The 24,161-nt window shown below is 40.8% G+C and overlaps 1 protein-coding gene across 1 annotated transcript in view; it reads left to right on the plus strand.

The window, feature by feature from the left end:
* Window positions 1-23,605, plus strand: part of ATF7IP2 (activating transcription factor 7 interacting protein 2) — a 54,270-nt gene extending 30,665 nt beyond the window's left edge. Inside the window, exons 7-11 of the mRNA XM_044391566.3 lie at window positions 10,856-10,926; window positions 12,029-12,099; window positions 12,520-12,589; window positions 21,180-21,265; window positions 22,075-23,605. Of these exons, the coding sequence (XP_044247501.1) occupies window positions 10,856-10,926; window positions 12,029-12,099; window positions 12,520-12,589; window positions 21,180-21,265; window positions 22,075-22,488 (712 nt within the window). The 3' untranslated portion in view covers window positions 22,489-23,605. The remainder of the gene's footprint in view (window positions 1-10,855; window positions 10,927-12,028; window positions 12,100-12,519; window positions 12,590-21,179; window positions 21,266-22,074) is intronic.
* The last annotated feature ends 556 nt before the right edge of the window (window positions 23,606-24,161 follow it).

The following is a 24,161-nucleotide window of genomic DNA, read 5'->3' on the forward strand; positions in this document are numbered from 1 at the left end:
AGCCAGCGAGAGAGGGAACACAAGCAGGGGGAGTGGGAGAGGAAGAAGCAGGCTCATAGTGGAGGAGCCTGATGTGGGGCTCGATCCCACAACACCCGGATCACGCCCTGAGCCAAAGGCAGACGCTTAACCGTTGTGCCACCCAGGCGCCCCCATGTGTTGAACATTTTAATCACTGTCATTTTCTGATCCATTTCTTGTGACCCTTGTATCCAGGTCACTTTGAGTTCTGTTTCTATTTGCTGTTCTTTAATCTTTGTCCTGTTTCTTATTATAACTGCTAATTACTTGTTTGAATCTCGGACACTGTGTATTGAAAATTGTAGAGATTCTAAATGATGTTCTCTTCCATCAGAGTAGATTCACCCTGTACTCTGGCAGGCCGCAGAGAGAGGGACATAGGCTCTGTTGATGGTTTTAAAATATAGGCACACATTCTTTGATATACTCTTCCTTTAAAAAAGTAGAGTTTGATTTTTGTGTTGGGCTATACTTAGTGACAGCAAATAGAATATGGCAAAAGTGGCAATATGTAACTAGATCATAAAAAGCATCATAGCTTCCTTTCTTTCTCTTGGATTGCTTGCTCTGGGGCAAGTTTACTGCCATATTAACATGGCAACAAGCATAGTTTACTAGAGGACATCAAGCAGCCTGTGCAGAATCCCACATGGTGAGGCACCCTGCCAACAGCCATGTGAGTAAACCATTTTGGAAGCAGGACCTTCAGCCCTCGTTGAGCCTTCAGATGACTGCAGCTGCTGCCGTCATCCTGACTGTAGCCTCATGACAGATCCTGAGCCAAAACCCCCAACTGTACTGCTCCATACTGTAGTACCCACAGAAACTGAGATAATAAATGCTTATATTTTCAGCCATTACATTAAATGACATACTTTAATCTAACCAGGAATTGAGCAGAACGGAGGCTTCTTTGCAGCCTTTATAAGACTTGGTCTGTTCTGATTTTTACTCCATCCTCTGGCAGAGCCCTCTAAGACTTCCTCCAGAAAGACAGGTGTTTCCTGTGGTTCCCCCTCTGTTGCTGGGTGTATATTCCAATTTTTATCTCCCGAGTACTGTCCACTGTGATATCAGCCACCTTCTGCTTGGCTTTTCAGTACTCCTGAATGTTTAGTTGACAGATGCCGTAAGAGGAGCACCAGTGGCAAGTGTCTAGCCCACTTCTGTATACCCTCTTTCTCTCTGGGAGCTTAGTTCCTTAAGTCCTAGCTTCTACCACCGCTTTCTGGTGTCTTCAAACAGATATATGTCATGCAAATACATAAAGTTACATTTCTTAACATTTTTAAAAATAATAACTTCTCAAATTGTTCAGGTGTAGGGGGCTCCATCGTAGCTGTTCGACGTAGCAGCTTATATACTTCTTTATACGTAGAGTTTATTTAAAAATTTTCAAAAAATATTTAAGAAAATAAAGGAACTTTTAAAAAGAGAGCAAAAACATGTTGTTCTCACTGCTATTACAGCTCTAGAGAAAGCTAGGAGGTTTTATAAGTGTTTTTTTCTGTTAACCCCAAGCATCGAAAGAATTAGTGCCACAGGGGCGCCTGGGTGGCACAGCGGTTAAGCGTCTGCCTTCGGCTCAGGGCGTGATCCCGGCGATCTGGGATCGAGCCCCACATCGGGCTCCTCCGCTATGAGCCTGCTTCTTCCTCTCCCACTCCCCCTGCCTGTGTTCCCTCTCTCGCTGGCTGTCTCTATCCTGTCAAATGAATAAATAAAATCTTTAAAAAAAAAAAAAAAGAATTAGTGCCACAACTTTGTGTCTGTAGTAATGGTTGGATTTAGAAGTTCAAACATTTTTCTTTTGAGAATGTGTAGGAAAAGGGGAAGGCAGTAACTGCTGAGCTGAAGAAGCTCATAGAAGAGAAGCCTTATGGACCACAACACAAGTTTCAAGAAAAGGAACTTGCTTAAACAGGAAGAAAATGCCTTTATGTGCAATCATTTCCAAAGATGAAGGAAGCATCAAGGTATAAGGCACCCAGGGACGGACTGTTTCACCAATGTTGATTGAATGAAACATCAATTATGTCTGAAGCATAAGTCTGGCATTGAGCTTCAGGTGAAGAACTATTTGTAGAGATCAAAGAGGAAGAGCAGTTACCAGCCACAATATTTTAAGAAATTTCCACAGTGTTGCTGGTGCTCCTTCCTACTCATTCTTCATTAACATTAATTTAATCTTATGAAACTTCTCCCTCTTTTATAGATGAAGAAACCAAGGCAGAGTTTCTTGCCCCCAAAACACTCAGCTAGTAAGTGGCGAAGCCATTAAAGCCACCAGTGGATTTAGACCCAGGCAAGTTTGTCTCCAGTACCCATGACCTTAAATTACTATATTTTAACCTTATCTGGAGAATTGTAATTACTAATTTTAGACACAAATTTTTCTCTAAGGTAAGAACGTAAGTTACATATATCCAGATGGACATGAAGGTCATCAGTGTCTCCAGTTTTCCTCCCAGATATGGTTCATTTAAAACACAGCCACGGTTGGGGCACCTGGGTGGCTCAGTTGGTTAAGCATCTGACTTGATTTTGGCTCAGGTCATGATCTCAGGATCGTGGGATCTAGCCCCCCATTGGGCTCCAAGCTTAGCAGGGAGTCTGCCTGAGATTCTCTCTCTCCCTCTCCCTTTGTCCCCCCCATTCCCCGCTTGCTCTCTGTCTCTAAAATTAATAAATAAATCTTAAAAAAAAAGAAAACCAGCCATCATTGGTAGCAATCAGTGGAACAATTTTATAAAAGTAATGTATCATTAAATGCTCACAGAATTTCTATCTTTAGTTTGCAGATAGATTAATTTCTTGGGGTAAGTATGAACAACTTTACATACACAAACACACCCCATATATATATATATATAATTTTTTAAATTAAGTTAATTGACATAATGCCCACTGAGAAATGCACAAACAAAAAGTGTATTGCTTGGCAAATTTTGACAAACACGTTTTGTAAATATCTCCCAGATCAAATCGGTGGTATCTAGTCTGCCTCACGCCTCACCTCTAGTCACTAATCAATCCCACCCCTACCACACCAACCTAAGTAACCGCTATCTGAACTTTTAACACCGCAAGTTGTTTCTGTTTGGTTTTCACATTTGTATAAAAGGAGTCCTACTCAACGAACTCTGGTGTCTTGTCTCTTGCCCAGCATTTTGTGTTGTGAGGGTCATCTGCTGTCGCTTAGCAGCAATAGGTTATTCATTCTCGGAGCTGTCGTGCTCCTCACACGAACATACCTCAGTTTACTTCTTCACAGCTGTTGATGGGCATCTGGGTTGTTTGCAGATTGGGGAAATTATGAGTAGTGCTGCTATGAACATTCCTTTATGTGTCTTTTGGTGAATGTACATACGTTTCTGTTGGACATTTGCCTGGACATGGAATTGGTAGGTCATAGAGTAGATGTATTTTCAGGCTTAATAGATATTACCAAACACTTCACCAAGGAGGTCATACCAAAGCTACATTCCCACTGGGGGGAAGGATAATGAGGTTTTCGTTCTAACATAGCCTTGCCATCGCTTGATAATACCTGCCTTTTTTGCTTTAGCCACGTTGGTATGTTTCTAGCATCAGGTATTGGTGTTAATTTGTATTTCCTTCTAATAATGCAGTTAAGCACATTTTTATGTTAGTTAGCCATTCTGATACCTCTTATGAAGTTTCTCTAAGATTTTTGCATGTTTTCCCTTGGAGTTGCCTGTTGTAAGTTGTTTTATCAGATATGTTTACTATAAATATCTTTTTCCACTCCAAGTCTTTCCCCTTTTGTGATAGTGCCTTTCTATGAATTGACTTCTTAATTTCATTGTAGTCTTTTTTTCAGTTTCTACTTTCCTGATGAATGTTCCATCTGGTTTTAACTATATCCATCTTTCCTCAATATTCTTAAAAATATTAATCATAGTTCTTTTAATGTCCTTGTTTTTTAACCCCAGCATCTGGATCATCTATGTAACTGTTCCTGTTGTTTTTCTGTCAGTTTCTGCTTATTTGGTTCTGTCTTTTAGCCTGCTTGATAATTTCTGAAAAATTGGTGAGGCTCTGGAATAAAATCATCTTACTGTACACAAGGTTCATTCTCTCCGGCTGAGTAGGACCTGGTCACCTCATCTACTCAGGGAATGGTATAAATTGAGGCCTGTTAATGTGGTAAGGATCCTTCTATTCTAGTTAGTTCACTGTGGCTCTTAAGACATAGACCTCTATGGACTCCCAGCTGAAAGCTTGGCGTGTTCACTACGGTCCCTCCACCTTGGTGGGTTCCAAATCACAATCTTTACCACCTCAGCCCAATGAGAAAGCCAAAAATTCCACTCTGCTTTTTAAAGTCTTTCTGCGGTTTTTTAAACTCCTAAATAATGCTATATTTGCTGTACTATAGCAGCAAGGAGAAATACTTAAAATATTAGAAATATCGGGACGCCTGGTTGGATGCCTCGTTGGCTCAGTCAGAGGAGCATGTGAATGTGACTCTTGATCTTGGGGGTCATGAGTTCGAGCCCCACCTTGAGGGTAGAGATTTCTTAAATACATAAACCTTTTTTTTTAATTAGAAATATTTTAGAAATGTTAAATGAAGAATTTTGAGATTGATAAGAGATTTTGACTCTAGTGTAATGAACACCTGAAAAGAATTGCTTACAGTTAAGCAACAAAATAAATATAGTTATCAATCTATGATGACTATTACTAGTAGAAAAAAATACATACAAAATAAACTTTCTAAGTTTTGTTAGAGACCAAAAAAGAATAGAACGAAATATTCTCGATAAAATTTCGATCTGAACATTTGTTTTTGTTTACTGAACTCAGAAATAATGGCTATTAGAATCTCTTGATAAATTTGGAAAAAAATTATTGAATTTTTTTTTTTTTAGAATAAATCTTCTAAAATGTGCATGAAAACCAGTTGATTTCACAAAACTAAAATGTGTAGGAAATGTCTGCTTCTGCCCGGGAAGTATTAATTGCTACAGGAATTGTTCTTTTGTTGTCAACAAGCAGAAAACCAAACTAAAAAAGAAGAATTGTGTGCGGACATTGTTCAACAGGGAGCACGAGACCCCCTCCCTGGGAGAAGGGAAACAGGTGAAATGCACCCTACCATTGTTCAAGCTTACTGCCTGGAGGCATTGTGCAGGTAAAGGGCTGGGGCAGGAGGAGCCCACACAGCCTCTAGAGGTCTTGCTACATTTAGATCAGAGATTGGGGAGTTTGAGTTGGCTAGAATTTGTGGGGCAGAACAATGCAGAAGGCAAGCTGTGTAAAGATAGAGCTCTGATGATCTGCGCAGGGAACCTCTTGAATCATTGGCTGAATGCAGATCTCTGCATGAAAAGGGGTGAAACAGCAAGAGGCTTGGGAAAGAACCATTGAAAAGAAGACCAAACATTTTTTAGATATTGTGCAGGGCTGGGAACATTTTGCTTTCCCACTGGCTATAATGAAGAAACTGATAATATGGAACAACAGGTAGAGGGTCCTTAGGTGGGTGCAGCTGTAGTGAGGCTGGCTTAGTCCGAGACTAAAAACTGCAGTGGGCCTATTCCCAGAAAGCTAAAAGGACACAAAGGATGCAAGTAATCCTGAGTCATTTAAGTATATGCCAGAATGGTCCGCCACTCTCTTTCTTTTCTTTTTAAGATTTTATTTATTTGACAGAGCACAAGGAGGGGGGGGCAGTAGGCAGAGGGAGAAGGAAAAGCAGGTTCCCTGCTGAGCAGGGAGCCCAACTCGGGGCTCGATCCCAGGACCCTGAGATCATGACCCGAGCCGAAGGCAGACACCTAACCAACTAAGCCACCCAGGCACCCATGGTCCAGCACTCTTTGAAAGAATGAAACATCCATCATTCAACAGTGTAAATTTTACAATGTCTGACATCTAATCATAAATTACCAGACATGCAAAGTAGCAAAATATATAATTCATAGCAAGGAGAAAACTGAAATGCTAGAAACAGACCTAGAAACAATATGTTTGATGGACAACAAAAACATAAAACAGCTATTATCGATTTAGTGTTCATGTCCCAACAATATGAAGAAAAATGTGAAAATGGCAGTTAAAAAAAAAAAAAACCAAAAAAACCCCAAGTTGAACTTCTAGAAAGGAAAAAGACAATAACTGAAGTGTGAAGAGTACATCGATTAGGATTAACAACAAAGTAGGTAATCGTTGATTTTTAAAAAGACAGTGGAATAGCAATAGAAATTGTTCAGACAAAGGGATGGGGAGAAAAAAGACTAACAAAGAAGATGAACAGAGCATCAGAGACCTTTGGAACAGTGTCAAGCAGTCTAATATATATATCATTGAGTTTCACTAGACCGTGATGGGGGAGGGAGGAAAGATGTAACATCTAAAATTTTTCCAAATTTGGTGAAAATTCAAAACCCATAAATGTTTAAAAAAAAAAAGTTGAGAAGCATAAAGGAAAACCACATCATAATCAGATTGCTGAAAGTCAGTAGTGACAGGAAAATCTCCAAAGCAGCCAGAGAGAAAAGACTCGTCACATAGAAAGGAACAACAACAAAACAGATCAGGAGACTTCTCGCTATGCACTACGCAAACTAAAAGACATTGCTCAAGTTTTGAAATGCAGAGACCTCTCTAGAATGTTGAAAGAAAAACTATCCATTAAAATTTCTATACTCTGTGAAAATATCTTTCAGATATTAGGGGAAAACAGACATTTTCATACTAAAAAAAAAGTGGGGGGGGCATGGAAAACATATCAGCAGTGGATCTGCACTGTAAGAAATGTTAAAGGAAGTTTTACAGGCAGAAGGAAAATAAAACCAGATGGAAGTTTGGATCTCTGCATAGGAAAAGAGATGAAGAGTGCTGGATGTTATAAATACGTGGGTAATAGAAAATATTTTTCTGTGCTTCTCTATAGGGTATATGTGTGTGTATATCATGCTGTTCCTCTGTAGTATGTGTTGTGTATATAATATAAATCATGCGTTTATAGTGTTCTGAATACAGTCAACAAACAGTTGGAATTTCAAATTTAAAATCAATATTATGTACAATAATGTCAAAGAACATGATACACAAAGGGATAAGGTTGCCAAAATATCTGTAAGACCTAACTTCAGAACTACAAGAAGATTTCAGATTTGTGATCCAGCACGTACGGAGTCATCACTCCATTCTAACCAGTAAAAAGCTCAACAAACTGAAAAAAATCAACACCTCTTCTTAGATCCATTAGAGAAGTAAGGTCACAGAGCAAAATACTGCCCCCCCCGCAAAATTGGAGAGACAAACAGGCAGAAATGGTAATCACAGCATTCGGGAAGTGGAGCAGAAACCCAGAAGCAGAAGCTTCCTTGGGAACCAGTGCCAGTTTAGGAAAACATAAACTGTAACTGCTGGAGGCTCAGAATAGACAAATCAAGAGTTAAAAACTCCGGGGAGAGGCCATAATTTTGTATTTTCCCTCCAGGAGCTCTAGCAGTTCCTGACAGTGAATATTGGAGAAAAATCCCTTCATGCTTGCAGCAAGCAGCCAGTTGGCAAAAGGAACCTTTTGAAATATACCAGACCACTCTGTACTTCACAAGGCCTGTCCTAGGGAGAAACTACTACTAGAACTTAACCTACCTGGGGGAATGAAATCCCAACTCCTGCTCCCTCTAGCTTTCCATATGGAGGAAGTGAATACCCACAGCTAGCGAATCCGGCCATCTGTCCCACCTGAAGGGGGTGGGTGACTGAGAAGTGCTAGTGAAGTTCACACTCCAGGGCACAGGCTTACTTAGAAGACTAGTAGCTAATCATTGGACTAGTGGAACCCCTGCATTACTACAGGCTTGTTTATCACAGGTCCTTTTACCCACTACATCATGTCCACTACTCAACAAAAAATCACAAGACGTACTAAAAGGTAAGAAACATGATTTAAAGAGACTGACTAAGCATCAGAAGCTGAGTCAGATATGACAGAAATGTTCAACTTATCAGACCAGGAATTTTGAAAAATTATTTGCTAAGGGCTTCAATGAAAAAAAGTAGAAAAAAAAGCAAAAACAGGTGGATAAGTCAGCAGAGAAATGGAAATGCTTGAGATCAAAACAGTAACAATGAAGAATGCCTTTGGTGGACTTATTAGAATAGATACTCTGAGGAAAGCATGACTGAGCTTGAGAGTCTGACAACAGAAACTTCAAAACAGAAAAGTAAAGAGAAGAAAAGACAACAACAAAAATATCCAAGAACGTGGGACAGACTACAAAGGGAATAGCATAAGCATAATGGAAACACCAGAAGGGGGGGGGGGCTTGCAGAAAGAAAGAAACAAAAACAGTGTTTGAAGCCATAATGACTAAGAATTTCCCCCAAACTGATGTTAAATACCAAGCTCAGAGAACCCCAAGCAGGATAGATAACCACAAAACTACATTTTGGCATATGATCTTTAAAATTCAGAAAATCAAAGATAAAATCTTGAAAGAAGCCAGAGGAAAAAACACCTTACCCATAGTGGCGCAAAGATGAGAACTACATCCAACCTCTCCTTAGAAACTATGCAGGCAAGAAGAGGGTGGAGTGAAATATTTTAAAGTATTGAGAGAACAAAACCACCAGCTTAAAATTCTTTACTATCTGTGACATTGTCCTTCAAAAGTGAAGAAGAAATACAGACATTCTCAAACAAACAAAAATTTAGGGTATTTGTTGCCTGTAGACCTGCCTTCCGAGAAGTGGTAAAAATTCTTCACAAAGAAGGAAAATGAGCCAGAAAATCAGATCTACATAAAGACAAGAAGATCTTTGGAGAAGGAATGAGTGAAAATAGAAATTTATTTCTCTTATTAATTGATTTGAAAGTTTGTTCAAAATAATAGCAAGAGTGTATTTATGTGTGTGTGTGTGTGTGTGTGTGTGTGTGTGTGTGTGTGTTTAAATGAAATGATTAGCAGCAATGATATAAGGAACAGGTAGGAGAAATTAGGAATATTTTGTTATTGTAAGGTACTTCCACTATTTGTGAAGCATGATAGTATCATTTGAAAGTTGACTTGGATTAGTTGTAAATTTATATTGTAGACTTTAGGGAACCACCTAAAAAAGAAATATAATTGATAGGTAAGAAAGAAGAGAAAATAGAATCATATACAATGTAATTTTATTTATAATTACCAAAATGTGGGTACAACCAAGATGTCCTTCAGTAGGTGAATGAATAAATAAACCATTACATTCAGACAATGGGATATTATTCGGTACTATAAAAGAAATGAGCTTTCAAGCTATGAGAAGACGCAGAGGAAACTTAAATGCATATTACTAAATGAAAGAAGTTAGTCTGAGAAGGCTATAAACTGTATGATTCCAACTACACGACACCCCAGAAAAGGTGAAACAATGGAGACGGTAAAAAGATCAAATACTGCCAGGGGCCAATGAGGAGGGATGAATAGGCAGAGCACGGGGATTTTTAGGGCAGTGAAACTATTCTGCGTGATACTATAACGATGGACACATATCATTATATATTTGTCAAAGTGTGTGGAACGTACACCACTAAGGGTGAACTCCGTCGTAGACGGTGGGCTTTGATCATGGTAATGAGGTGTCAGTGTAGGTTTACCCTTTGGAACACGCATACCACTGTGCTAGAGGATTTTGGTGGGGACGCGTGGCTGGGGAGGTTGGTTAGGGACAGTAAGTATATGGGAAAGTTCATTATTAATGTCACTTCACCCAAATCATTCTGTACATTTAATGCAATCTCAATCAAAATCCTGGCAGCCTTTTTTTTATAGAAAGTAACAAGCTGATTGAAAACTTATGTGAAATGCCAAAGACCTAGAAGATGAAAGCAGTGTTAGAAGAACAAAGATGGAAGACATACACGACCTAAATGTAACCCTTCTATAAAGTTATAGTAATTAAGACAATGGTGTTGTCTTAGGATAGGCCTATAAATTGGTGGCCAGCTTAGAGACTATTTTATATCATCCATTGGTCTTCAACAAAGAGGCCAAGGTAATTTATTGGAGAAAAAATAGTCAACAACTGTTGCAGGAATAGCCAGAGGGGAAAAGTGAACCTCCCCTCTTAACTCACACCATACACAAAAATAATTTAAAATGAATCATAGACCTAAATACAAATGCTAAAAATTAAAAACATCTATAAGAAAGGGGTATAACTGTGCATAGAAAATTCATCTAGCAATTTTATGGGCTCAATGAAATTTGTGTCAAGATCTTAAAGACTCTGATTTAAATATCAAACTCATGAAAGTGGAGTCAGGGTCAAATGGAAGCAATAACCATGACGAGCGTCATTTACCATCTTTCTTAGTTTAGTAAATGTGTGGTCAATATTTCTACTATAGTGATATAATCAATTTAAACATAGAATCATGGCAGGACTAATTCTTTAATAGCCTTATTTGTCACAGTCCTCTGTAAGAGTCGAAGTGACTTACTGGGTTTTTTTCAGTTATACTTTTCATTTTCATCACGGCAGGTGTATGTACTAGAGTGACTTTTGTATATTTTGTACATTTATGTACACTGTATGCTTTTAGGGCATATATTTGGATTCATTGTAAATGGGTCTCTAGTAAGTTTTAAGGATCCATTATTGGACACTTTTGGTCATGTAACTGGCAAGACACGGGATTTCTTGGGTATTTGGTTTTATCTCCAGTTCCCCACCACAACTGTTACAGTAAAACGTGTCAGTTAGGAAATGTTAAGTCAGGAGAATTCTAACCATTGATTACATGTTTCAGCCTGATAATGCATGTTTAGTTTATTTTTGTTTTTAATTTTCTTTATCATTTTAGTAACGATGATGTTATGTTGATTTCTGTGGGAAGTCCTAATTTGACAACTCCAATTACATCAAATCCAACAGGTATCTTAAGTTGATTAAAATATAATTTATGAAATTAGAAAGCTTCACATCACTATTTGTTTAAAATAGAGAATTGAATATTATCTTTCAATAAAATAAAAAATTTAATTCTGCTTTCAAAAATGTTTCAATTTATATCCGTGATGAATATTATCTGAACAAATAAATGAGTCCTTAATATAATTGTGGTTTCTTTTTAACCTCGTGTTTATCAATTTATGGCCTTTTGTTTGTTTAGTGTGTTTAATGGATTTGTAAGTTACAAAACTACTTAACTTTTCATATATTTCATTATTTTTCTGTGTTTGCTCTGGCCTGTGTTGGTGGTAGTGGTTTGGTTTGTGTCTGTCTTTTTGTTTTATCTTAAGATTTAAAGTTTGGCCGTTTTTTAGCATCTTTGATTTTTTTAACTTTCGGTTTTTTGAGAATACTTTGTTCCTCTTTAGAGTTTCTGTCTTATTATACTTGTGTAAAAATCTTTACCCTCAGATTTCTAATAAAGTTCCTCTCTCTTAAAGTGGCGATCTTGTTGGCCTATAAGTTCTCATTCAAAATGCCCCATTTCCTTTTCATGCTTTACTATTTTACAGTATTCGCATCTTGGTTTCAGAAAGCTTTGCCTGCACTTACATAGCCACTCAATTGCCCCCAGGGCTCGGACTGTAAGACTGTGAATCAGATATTTACAAGGGATATCAAGCATTTATCTGAGGTTTTCTCCTGGTTCTAGAAAGAATGCTCCTCAGTCATCTCCAGAGTCTGGGTTAGAGATACTGTGAATAAGGAATGTGTACATTTCCAAGTCTGTTTCCTCAAATGCCTTATCAATTTGTAAATGGATTTTCAAAAAAGAATTACTAATATAGGTGTAAAGTTACAGGAGGACAAAATCTTTTGAACCCAAATTAGATTTTCTTTTTGTTTGAATTGGTTCCTCGATCTTTGGAATAGGTAATGTCAGTTGAATTAGGTTTCCGTGATTATGTAACAAATGGTTAACGAGCACCCTCATTGTTTCAGCATTCGTGTATTACAAAGTTCACACATAGTTAATAGTTTAATGAATTTGTCTAATGTTGCTATTTTAATAATTTTCTTTCAGATACTGGAAAAACTACATCAGGAAATTCTGGCAATTCTAATAATGCACCTGGTGCTGAAACAGAAGTTACGGTAGGTAATAAATGTCGGCTCTGGAGGATGTTAGTTCTGTGAACTTTAGTGTCGCTACCTGGGGGGTGACTGCGTTTTGTCATTCATTCTTTGGGAGATTCACTCTCTGCGGATTAATGCCTGACTAGTTAGCATACCAGGTTCCAGTCTAGCTTAAACATGGAAACAAGCAGTTAGTGACCAAAGTATTTCACAACCCTACTTACTTACCAAACTAACTCAGACTTTGCTTAGTCATGTTCTCAGAAACCAGATAGTATTTCGTGAGCTTCTCTCTCCTAATGGCATTAAATTAAGCCATAAGGACTTATAGAATGTTCAGTCTCCAGCTTCTAAATGGTCATTTAGAATCTGTGTTTTCTTTTTTAAAAACATTTCTGCTATTGAGGCAAAATCTTAGTTTTTTTAACAACTTTTCAGGCTGTAGAGAAGAAGAAATTTGAATCTGTGATTGACCTGACAAAAGAAGCCCTATCAAACTGCAACACAGGTAAAGGGGTTGTCTTTCCTTTTTAAAAAAGAGGGAAGTTAACAGTTCAGAAAGCATTTGACCCATTTATAAAGTTTTTTTTTAGTGTGTTGACTTGTGTGTCTAGAGCTCTGTGCAGTTTTATCCTGTGTAGAGTCACGGAATGGTCACCACAATCCACGGGTGTTATATGATGATACGGTGTGTATCTTTTTGAGATGACTTCTTTTACTTAGTGTGATCACCCCGCGGGTCATCAGAGGTGCATATCCGTAGTATTGGTTTTTATTGTTGAGTAGTATTCCATGGTGTAGATGTGTAATAGTTTATGTGTTCACTCACTGAAAGATAGCTGGGTTTTGGGGGGCTATTATGAATCTCTTTTCTGGTATACACCTTTTTTCTTTATGTCAGTAGCACTGTGAGAGGGCACTAGGGCATAACATGGAAGTAGAGGAAGAATGACAGCAGTGGCCTCTTCCTCGGGTTTAAACATAAGTAAAATGTAGTCATCTGGGGCTAGTCATTAGTTATAAGCCAGTTTCATCTCTTAAAATAACTGCACTTGAATGTTCTTGATAAATACTCTTGATAAAATCTTGGAATATCACTTATTCGCATTAGAAAATTATGTAATATCTAAAAATGGAGAATAGCACAGCAAATATATAGCCAGCTCCTTCTCCCCTTTCAACTGTGGATCCAGACAAAGGTTAGAACCATTGGAATCTCCAGGTACCTCATGATAGAATTAAAAAACCCTTCAGTTTCCAGTTTCATGATGAAAATTAGAAATATAAATTTGGAAAATTAATTGGAAATCTATAATAATCAAGTTACTTTTTAATTAAGATTATTAAATCGTTTCTAAACTATAGGGTACAGGATTTGAGATACAGTAAAATAAAAAGAACACGGATTCATTCAGTCCTTAAGAAAATAAATCAGACGTCTAAGCTGGGGGTGGGGGCTTCAGTCTGAAATCTAGCATCTGGACAGACGGAGCGTGCTGACTCACGCTGCTGACTCACGATGATGCGAGTCCGTTCAGCTTGTAAAGTGTCCAGTTCGGAATAAAGGGATAGTTGGTCAGGTCAAACCCGGACTATTTCCCATATTCCCGGCTTAATGAACAGTATCACCAGCTCGCCCAGTTTCCCAAGCGAGACATGAGTTGCTTTTGGCACTTGGATCTGCCTTGTTCCACTGTGTAGTCAGTTTTCAAGGCCATCAGTTCTGTGTCCTGAAAAGCTAACAGGTCCGGTCCATATATTTCCTTATTTCAAAATTCCATCACCTTTAGCCTGTCTGCTGCCGTAACTCAGTAACCGATGTTTCTACCCTAGCTTACTGCTTCCAGTGAGTCTCCCAAGCTGCCACTAAAACACTACTTCCTGTATACAGAGACCTGGTTATGTTTTCGTCTTTAGGATAAAATCCAAACTCCTTAGCAAGACAGACAGAATCCTTACTGACTTAGACCCTGAAAACATTTCCAGCTTATGTTCTACAAATCCCGTAGCTGTTCCTTAATAGTTTCTCAACAGGTCATGCTTCTCCTCTCCTTACCACCTCTGCATGTGCCGTTCTCTTTGCCAGGAATGCTCCCCCCTCTGTGTCTCCCCAGGCGTGTCTCATGACCCCACTCTTCATCCTTTCAGATTCCGTTTAGGTACTTAGGCTGGACTGTTCCTTCTAGGCTCCCCTTAGCGTCGGTATTTAGCGCGTACCGTATGATAGCTGTATTACATTGCTCTGTCATTGTTTCTTTACATATGTCTTCCTGACAGGACGCAATTCCTTTCAGCAGCATCACCATCTTCATTAATCTGTCAGTTTCCATCCTTTTAGCACAATAGCACATAGTATACTTGCCCCCAAAATATTAATTAATGCGGATTTTCCACTGAAGAGTTTTAAAGGAAATGTACGTTTACATACTGTGAGTGGGAGTGTAAATCTTTCTGGGAGACATTTTGTCAACATCAAAAACTTTACACATATGCAAGCCTTTGACCCCAAAATTCTTTGAATAGTTACCCAAAGAAATTAAAGTTAAGTATATAGGGAGGTATACAAATGTTCGTCGCGGTGCTATTTGTGAAAAATAAAACTCTGGAAACCCTTAAATTTCTGGAAATGATTAATTGCACAAATTAGATTTATATGGTACAGCAGTATTTAGCCATTAAAAATAACATTGTAGAAGTGTGTGTGTTGATGTAAACATGTTAGTAATGTAACGAGAAAAAACTCATAAATGTATGTAGAGAGAGTAGTGATGGAGTAAAGGGCCCAGACTTAACTTTTCTGCCATAAACAACTAGAAAACTAAACAAGATGTAATAAAAAAAAAAAAAAAACCAATCTTCAGATATTGCAGTATGGACTACAGTCCCTGATAGAAGTGAATGAATGAGATGAGCTGTAGAGATGCCCCGGCTTCCTTCCTAGGTTGTGGTGCGGTGGAGGAACTCTCAAGCAGAGAAGGGCTGTCTGCTGAGGTGAGGAGACAGATTCATTCAGAGAGGCTGAGGCCACTGGAATGAAGGGGAAGAGTTTAGTATCAGAATGAAGAAGCCGAGCAGAGAAAGAGTTCCAGAAGCTTAGCATAGAATCCTTGCTGAAGTAGTAAGCCACACCTGCATAGAGTAAAACCCCATAAATCTCGGCAAAGAGTACTCTGAGTACTCTCAGAGGTGGGAAATGTCTCAGTTCCGACCAGCTGTAGTGGCAGATTCTTACTGAATATCTGGGTATAAACTCATCTTAGAACAAAGGCAACTGTAGCCTTACCCTAATAAAACTGAAAAACAAGCTTTGAAAGGATTGGGCTGAACTACAGAGAACTCGATAGCTTATCACACGAAGCCCACCGTGTTCTGTTAAAAGAAGAGAGTGCACTTCAACACACGGCCATTTAAAATTTATAATATCCATCATCCAATAAAAAAAAAAATCACTAGAGATACAGAGGCCAAAAAATGGAATCCATAACCAGGAGAAAGATCAGTCAATAGAAACAAACTTAGAGATGGCAGAATTAACAGATACTTTGAAAGAGCTAATAGAAATATGCTCAAAGTGAGGCGCCTGGCTGATTCAGTCAGTAGAGCTGGCAACTCTTGATCTTGAGGGCATGAGTTTGAGCCCCACATTGGGGCAGAGATTACGTAAATAAAATTTTAAAAATTAAAAAAAAAGAAAAAATATGCTCAAAGATAAAAAGTGAACAGGAACATAATAAGAGAAATAAAAGATACAAAATAGAACCAAATTTTTAAAAATTCTTGAAGTTCCATGGATGGAATATAAACAACATATTAGACAATGAAGAAGGAAAACAAATTGGTAAACTGGAGGAAATAGTACCTAACCAAATAGTTTGGAAAGAAACTATCCAAATTAAAGAAGGATTTAAAAGAGAAGGAAAAAGGCTGGGAAAAAGGAATCAGACTTTTAATGAACTATGGGATAATATCAAGTGGTCCAACATACACGTATGGTCAGAAGTCTTCTAAATTTAATGAAAAGTACAAACCCACATAATTAAGAACTTCAGGAAGTTCCAAGCAAGATAAATACAAAGGAAACCATATCAAGGTACATCATAATTCACTCCTGAAAACTAGTGATAAAAAAAAAAAAAATCTTAAAAGCAAACAGAAAAAAAAAAAGTTTTTTCAAGAAAAAAAATTTATGTCATAGAATATAGAGAAGAACAAAGAATTCACAGTTTCCTCAATTGAAACTATACAAATCAAATGACATCACTGAAAGTCTGGGATAAAAAAAATGCCTAACCGAAAATTCTATAACCACCAAGTATCTTTCAAAAGTGAAAGCAAAGTTAAGACTTCATATAAGATTTGTTGCCGGCAAACCTTCATTATCAAAAATCGGGGCGCCCGGGTGTGCTGTTGGTTGAACATCCAGCTGTTGGCTTCAGCTCAAGTCATGATCTCATGGTCATGAGATTGAGCCCCACGTAGGGCTCTGCACTTGGCACTGAGTCTGCTTGAGATTCTCTCTCCCTCTGCCTCTCCCACTCATGCTCTCTCTCTCTAAAACAAATAAATCTTCCAAAAAAAATAAGTAAAGGAAGTTCTTCAAGCAAAACGAACATGCTATCAGATGGAAAGTGGGTCTACGTGAAGGAATAGAACATACTGTAGAGCCTAGAACATATGTAGAAGTTAACACAGGACAGCAGTGGTGCACGAGGTGGTCACTGTTGTGAGGGTCTCGCATGATATGACTAGTATCATGTGACTTGAAGGCAGACTAGTAAGTTATTAAAGCTAGAGATGGTAATGCCTAGAGCAATAATTTTTTAAGTGGAAGTATAGCTAGTTGTAGTGAAGATAAAATGGATTTTTTTACATAATCCGAGAGAAGCCACAAGAAAATGCAAAGAACAAATGATGCTAATAGAGAACAAAAGGCAAGACGGCAGATGTAAACCCAACCATATTGATAATTAGTATAAGCATAAGTGGTCTAACATTAAAAAGCAGACATTGCCGGACTGGATGAAAAAACAAGACCCAACTATGTGAGAATTATGTGATGCACTTTAAATATATGGGTAGGTTAAAATGAGAAGGATGGGAGAAGACAACTCTGCAAAAGCGTACAATAATCATGACAAAGCTGGAGTGAGTGTCTTACCATAAAACACTTCACAACAGGGACTATTACCAGAGATAAAGAAGACCTTCGAGTGGCCAACAGACACAGGAAAAAATGCTCAACATCACTCGGCATCAGGGAAATACAAGTCAAAACCACAATGAGATACCCCCTCATGCCGGTCAGAATGGCTAAAATCAACAGGTCAGGAAATAGCAGCTGTTGGCGAGGATGCAGAGAAACGGGGGCCCTCTTACACCGTTGATGGAAATGCAAACTGCTGCAGCCGCTCTGAAAAAAAAGTTAAAAATAGAGCAACCGTGCAGGCCGGCAGTTGCACTACTGGGTATTTATCCAAAGGAAACAAACATAGTGATTCAAAGGGGCACCTGCACCCCAATGTTTGTAGCAGCCGTGTCCACAACAGCCCAATTATGGAAAGAGCCTGGATGTCCATCGACAGATGAATGGATAAAGAAGATGTGGTAGGCGCACGTGCACACACACACACACACACGTGCACGCACACGCACACACACACAATGGAGTATTAGCCATCAAAAAGAATGAGATCTTGCCATTTGCAATGACGTGGATGGAACTAGAAGGTATTACGCTAACTGATATAAGTCAGTCAGAGAAAGACAAATACCATATGATTTCACTCATATGTGGAATTTAAGAAACAAAACAGATGAACATAGGGCAAGGGAAGGAAAAATAAAATAAGAGGAAAATAGAGAGGGAGGCAAACCATAAGAGACGCTGAACAGTAGGAAACAAACTGAGGGTTGCTGGAGGGGAGGTCAGTGGGGAAAAGGGGTAACTGGGTGATGGGCATAAAGGAGGGCACGTGATACAATGAGCACTGGGTGTTATAAGCAACTGATGAATCACTGAACTCTACCTCTGAAATTAATTTTTTAAAAATTTCATAAAGAAGTCATTTCATCAGGAAGACCCGAGGAAACCTACATGTATATGCGTGTAATCTTAAAATTTCAAAATTCCTGATGCAAAAACCGAAAGGATGAAATGATAAGTAGAAAAATAGACAGTTATGATTGGCTGTTCCATCACTCCCTTCTCAGTGATCGATAGGGTCTGTAGACAGAAACTGAAGTTATAAAACCTGAGCCACGCTGCCAACCCAACTGAACCTACCTGACGTCTGCAGAGTGCTCCCCCAGCCACAGTGGAGCGCCTATTCTCATTAAATGCACCAGAAGTGAGCGGTAAGACGGGTGGGGTTCTGGACTGCAAAACCTGTGTGTGTGTGTGTGTGTGTGTGTGTGTGTGTGTGTGTGTGTTTAGAGCGCAAGCTAGGTGGGGGGGGCAGAAGGAAAGGGAGAGAACTTGGGGCAGGTTCCACAGTCAGCTCGGACCCTGACGCAGGGCTGGATCTCAAGACCCTGAGACCCTGAGCTAATCAAGCGTCAAACACTTAGCCTACTGAGCTACCAGGCGCCTCTCGTCTCAGTCCTACAGAGTCTGTTCTCTGATGCAGCAGAATGAAATTAGTACTCTAACAGAAATAGCTGGAAAATCCAGGTAATTGGAGGCTAAACACATTTCTAAATAACCCAGGAGTCAAAGCAATCAAAAGGAAATTTAAAAATCTTTTTAACGGAATGAGAATGGAAACAGCAGCATTTGAGGGACGTAGATAAAGCAGTGCTTAGAGGGAAATGACTAGCATTGAATGTTTATAGTAGAAAATATGGAAAGTCTACAATGAGCAATCTAAGCTTCTATCTTAAGATGCTAGGGAAAAAGAACAAATTAAACCCAAAGCAAGGAGACAACACTTCGCCACAGAAGAGGCGGGGACAGCAAATAGGCACAAGAAGACATCATCCTCGTCATGGTTACTCACTAGGGAAATGAAGGCTGTCAAGAGACACCACAACAGCTACCGAATCCAGCTGCTAGAACGCCTACGCGTGAGAAGAACTGAAAAGACGCGAAGTGTCGGCAGGCTGGGAGCAAGCCGGAGCTCTCGGGCCTCGGCGGTGGGAATGTAACGTGGTAAAACCACTTGTGGAGTGGCTCAGAAGTAACTACACCCGCACCACAGGACACCGTCGTGCCGTCCCAGGGATTTGCCCAGGAGCAGTGAGAGCTACACCTGCGCCGCCGTCTAAGGCGCTGTTCGACTGGATTCGTAAGCGGCCTGAACTGGAGGCAGTGCGTCCGTCAGCCGATAAACGCATCTGGCCTGAGGACACGGAGGCAGTAAGCAGGAACTGGCTGGGGACCAAAGTCCTACATGGTCTCTTATCAGCCTGGAGTTGCGTTTCTGTCTTTCCCTCGTTTAAGGGCCCGCTCAGTTACCGCCTTGAGAGAAGGAGTGTTAGTTATCGCGGTTCTGTTTGTTAGAGTGTTTCGTGTATCGTTAGTTATCTGTGTCCGCTCTTGCATGGGGAGGAACCTGCCGGTTATGATCTCACAGATCCAGCTCTAGTTAAGTAAACCGGTTAGAAAGCCTGTTACAGACTCGCTTACAATTAAAACCAGAAGGTCATCACAACTCAAAGAGGTTTTTTAACACCAGTAAATAAACTGGCTAACGAATTAACTTTGAAACACAATGCAGAATCCTGATTATCCTTGTCAGTCAGAAGAAAATACAAGTCAAAGAAATTTTGTTTGGGGAGATTCAGATATATATTAAACAGTGATATCCTTGCACGCACAGGAGATCAGAATGGTTTTGACGCTTATTAGATGCGTTCGAACTTGCGAGGTTTTTAGCTCCCTAGCCCTACTACTTTCCAACAGGAGGCCCCGTTTCTCACCACCCCTCAGACAGCCTCTCCCCAGTTGTTTTCAGACCAATCTTACACCTACTTAAACCCTCCTCCTCTCCCTTAGCCCACATTTCTCTATTTTCCCCATTCCTTTCTTCCCCTCACCATCTCTCTTTCTTCCATTCTCCTGTTTGGCCCTCCTCCCTCCCCTCCCCCTCACCACAGTCCGCGTTGTACACCTGACCCTGAGCAACGTGGGGTTAGGGACACCAACCCCACACGCAGTTGAAAATCTGCATATAACTATTAACTCCCCCGGCACGTAAGTACTAACAGGCACCTGTTGACCAGAAACCTAGCCATTTACATAAACAGTCAATTAACACCTATATGTGTTCTCTACTGTTTTCTTACAATAAAGTAAGCTAGAGAAAAGCTTCCTAAAACCGTGAGGAAGAGAAAGTAGATGTACTGTACTGTCCTGCGTGTAGTGCAGAATACCCACGCATAAGTGGGCCCGTGTCCAAGCCTGTGTGGTTCAAGGTCAGCTGGCGTCTGATCCCTCCCGGCGAACATCCCCCGCAGCAGGGATTCCTGTAGTCCCAGACTGCCTGGTACCTAGTTTGAATTGCCAGGACTTGCGTGTGTCACATCATATTTATACTGGATTGTAAACGATTCTGTGTTTGCCGACATCCTCTTGACCTGAGAGAGCGTAAGGCACCTCTAAGAACGCCAAGCAGGGATCCCTCTCCGTGTATAATTTTCCTAGTTCCAGGTTACTAATGACTTAAGTGTTTATCTTAACAGGGCAATTTGTGTCACATTAGAGGGAAATTCTCTATATTTCGCACCACTGGGTCTTGAACTTTTTTTTTTTTTTTAAGATTTTATTTATTTTGACAGAGACAGAGAGAGACAGAGAGCACAAGCAGGGGGAGGGTACAGGGGGAGGGAGAGGCAGGCTGCCCACTGAGTAGGGAGCCCAGTGCAGGACTCGATCCCAGGACCCAGAGATCATGACCTGAGCCGAAGGCAGATGCTTAACCGACTGACCCACTCAGGTGCCCCAGGTCTTGAACTTTTATCAAAAGTTTATCATCTTATGACACCGTTTTATAATTTTAGTTCATATTTAATTACCATCTAAGATGTAAACTAGTTTTGCTTAAAGGCTATGGAATTGATTACTGCAGATAAATTTTACTTTTCAAACCTTGTGTTCACAGGGAGTTCAGCATCCACTGTGGAGTCACTTACCAAAGCTGCTTTGATCTCAAAAGAGACAACCCCAGTGGCACAAAGTGCAGCCCAGGTACGGATGGGAGACGCTCTGTTGGGATACGCATTCCAAATCGTGGGGACGCACCCAGTGTACTTACAGAAACACCTGGGTCAGAGTTCAGCTTGTACTTTTTAAAAATGGGGTATTGTGCATCTACTAATTTATGGAATCAAAATAATTCAGTTGAACATTCCAGAAACTCTGGAGGTTAAATATATATATTTTTTTACCCAACAAAAGATCATTAAGAGTAGTAGGCCCTGTTGACGAGGGTGGAGGGAAGTGGGTGTTGTTGGACACCCACACTTTTCATGCGAATTAGCACGAGGTTTGGGGACAACAATTTGGAAATGAGATGGAATATTTACCCGGAGTGCCTGGCACCTAACCCATTCTGGATTAGTGATACCCCAGAGTGTAGAAATCCTGATGCCAAAAGAGGCTTATGCTTGCAGAGACTGGGTCCGGCGCACGTATTCTTTTTTTTTTTTTTTTTTTTTTTTTTAAAGATTTTATTTATTTATTTGACAGAGATAGAGACAGCCAGCGAGAGAGGGAACACAAGCAGGGGGAGTGGGAGAGGAAGAAGCAGGCTCATAGCAGAGGAGCCTGATGTGGGGCTCGATCCCATAACGCCAGGATCACGCCCTGAGCCAAAGGCAGACGCTTAACCGCTGTGCCACCCAGGCGCCCCTGGCGCACGTATTCTTGAAGCATCCTTTTGTTGTTACGATTTCGAGACATGGATCAAAGAACAGGAGGTATATTTAGAACGCGGTTGAGCCCCTGATTCAAAACCCGCCAGTGCAGCTTGCTAAACTTTGTAAATGTCTCCCTAGGTTCTTGAGTCCTTTGAGCACTTGCCACCTCTCCCAGAGCCACCACCACCACTGCCTGAACTGGTAGACAAAATCCGAGACACCCTTCCTCCCCAGAAGCCTGAGCTCAAAGTGAAACGGGTGCTGAGACCCAGGGGCATCGCCCTGACTTGGAACATCACCAAGATCAACCCCAAGTGCGCCCCCGTGGAAAGCTATCACCTCTTCCTCTGCCACGAGAGCCCTAACAATAAGTTGATTTGGAAGAAAATTGGGGAAATTAAAGCTTTGCCACTCCCAATGGCCTGCACTTTATCTCAGTTTTTAGCTTCCAACAAATACTACTTTACTGTCCAATCAAAAGACATTTTTGGTCGATATGGACCATTTTGTGATATAAAATCTATCCCTGGGTTCTCTGAAGATCTAACATAGAAGAAGAGTCTTCAGTAATTATATATTGAACCGCATTGTTTTGTTTGTTCGTATTTGAGTTGTTGGTTTACAATGTTCCTCTAACACTAGTCGCCATCTTAAAGGGCCGGTTCAGATTGTGAACCCTCTGTGTAGGGACAGTCCTCTGCCCTGTGTTGTAAGTGGCCTGTCGTTTCATGAATTTCTGGTTTGCGTTCAATAAGTACTTCCGGGGATTATGTTCTACCGCACACGCTCGCACGGCCAGTGTCGCTAGGCAATGCTGTGCACAGTACTGCGGCTGACTGCAGAGCTGGCACTTGTATCTCTCCGGGGCCCTGGTGTGGACGCAGCCACCGTTTCCTCGGCCGGCTGTCCGCTCTTGGTGACCTGCCTTTGTGGTCAGTGCAGCTCGGTGAAAAATCCGCTCGTCAGGAGGCGGGATCATGGCTGGGGTGCATCACCCCAGGATCTTATGTAAATAAGTACCTGTCTTCTCATTCTGCCCAAAATCGAAGGGCTATTAATTTGCCCTCTCCCTTATTTTTCTTTTTTGGCTATTCAGTCACTTGGGGAAAGAGTCTGGCAGTCTCCCCGATCTGTTTGTATATTTAGGTAGGATCATAAATTAGTTACCCGTTGTGTGCTGTGCACACAAAACCTAGAGCATCTCTTCTAAAAAGCGGCATCCGACCCGCTGTTTCAGCTCCAGAAGCTGGAGTTGTCCGCCTCCGGCTTAAGGCTTTCCTGTGTTGACCCTTTCCTGCTCCTCTCCGTTCATCGCCTGCTGCCGCCATTCCTCGGAGCAAGAACGGAACGCTGAAGGAGCGAGAGCGGCGCCTGTGCATGGCCCTGTCTGCGGGGCCCTGAGGCGACCCTGTGACTAGCACCAGTCGCCAAGAAGCTCAACGAGCGAGCAGACCGGATGAGTGAGTCGGGGCCCAGTGCGAGGCTGAGAAACAACCGTGACTGTTCGTATGAAGAAAGGTCTGCTCGCAAGAGGCGTTCTTTCCCGGTACATAGTGAGAGTTAGTCCTCAGAGGCTCTGAGATGTCAAAAATCGAATGAGGAGTGGTTTTCTTTGGCATTTTCTGAATGTCTGCACATCTTCAGTCATAAATAAAGCTATTATTTTTCAGTCTCCTGTGTCTTTATCTTCGAAAGCATGACTACTGGAAAAGCCAGATTCTGAAGTTGAGGAGATGAGCTGTCCTCTGTGAGGCCCGGTTTCAGGCTCAGAGCAACAGTGAGCGTCCTGCAGCACAGTACAGGGGCTGCACTTAGGGGGCCGATGCACCCTTGGGGTGACGCAGACTAGACATTCATGTATGTGCCACGCGAAGCCCAAGGACTTGACACCATAAACAGGATTTGGGGGCGCATCACCAAAGTGAAGCTGCACCCCCAACCAGCACATCTTCTGGAATGTTGGTGGGCGCACAGGTCTTAAGCAAGAGCTTTCACAGCAATAGGATGAGTGACGAAGGCTGAGAATAAGGCATCTCAGGGCTAGTGACTCCAGAGGCATTAGTGCTTCTCACCTTTGGGAAAGTGCCAGGGCAAGGTTCTCAACAGTTATCCCACTGGTGGCACCAGAAGAGAGCCCGTCTAAGGACGAGAAAGATCTAATACATAGTCCAAGGGGTAACGGATGCCCTGGTTTTCAGCAGAAAGGGTGAAAGCAAAGAGGTCTT

This window comes from Ursus arctos, unplaced genomic scaffold, assembly GCF_023065955.2.
Source record: "Ursus arctos isolate Adak ecotype North America unplaced genomic scaffold, UrsArc2.0 scaffold_2, whole genome shotgun sequence".
NCBI classification, from domain to species: Eukaryota; Metazoa; Chordata; class Mammalia; order Carnivora; family Ursidae; genus Ursus; species Ursus arctos.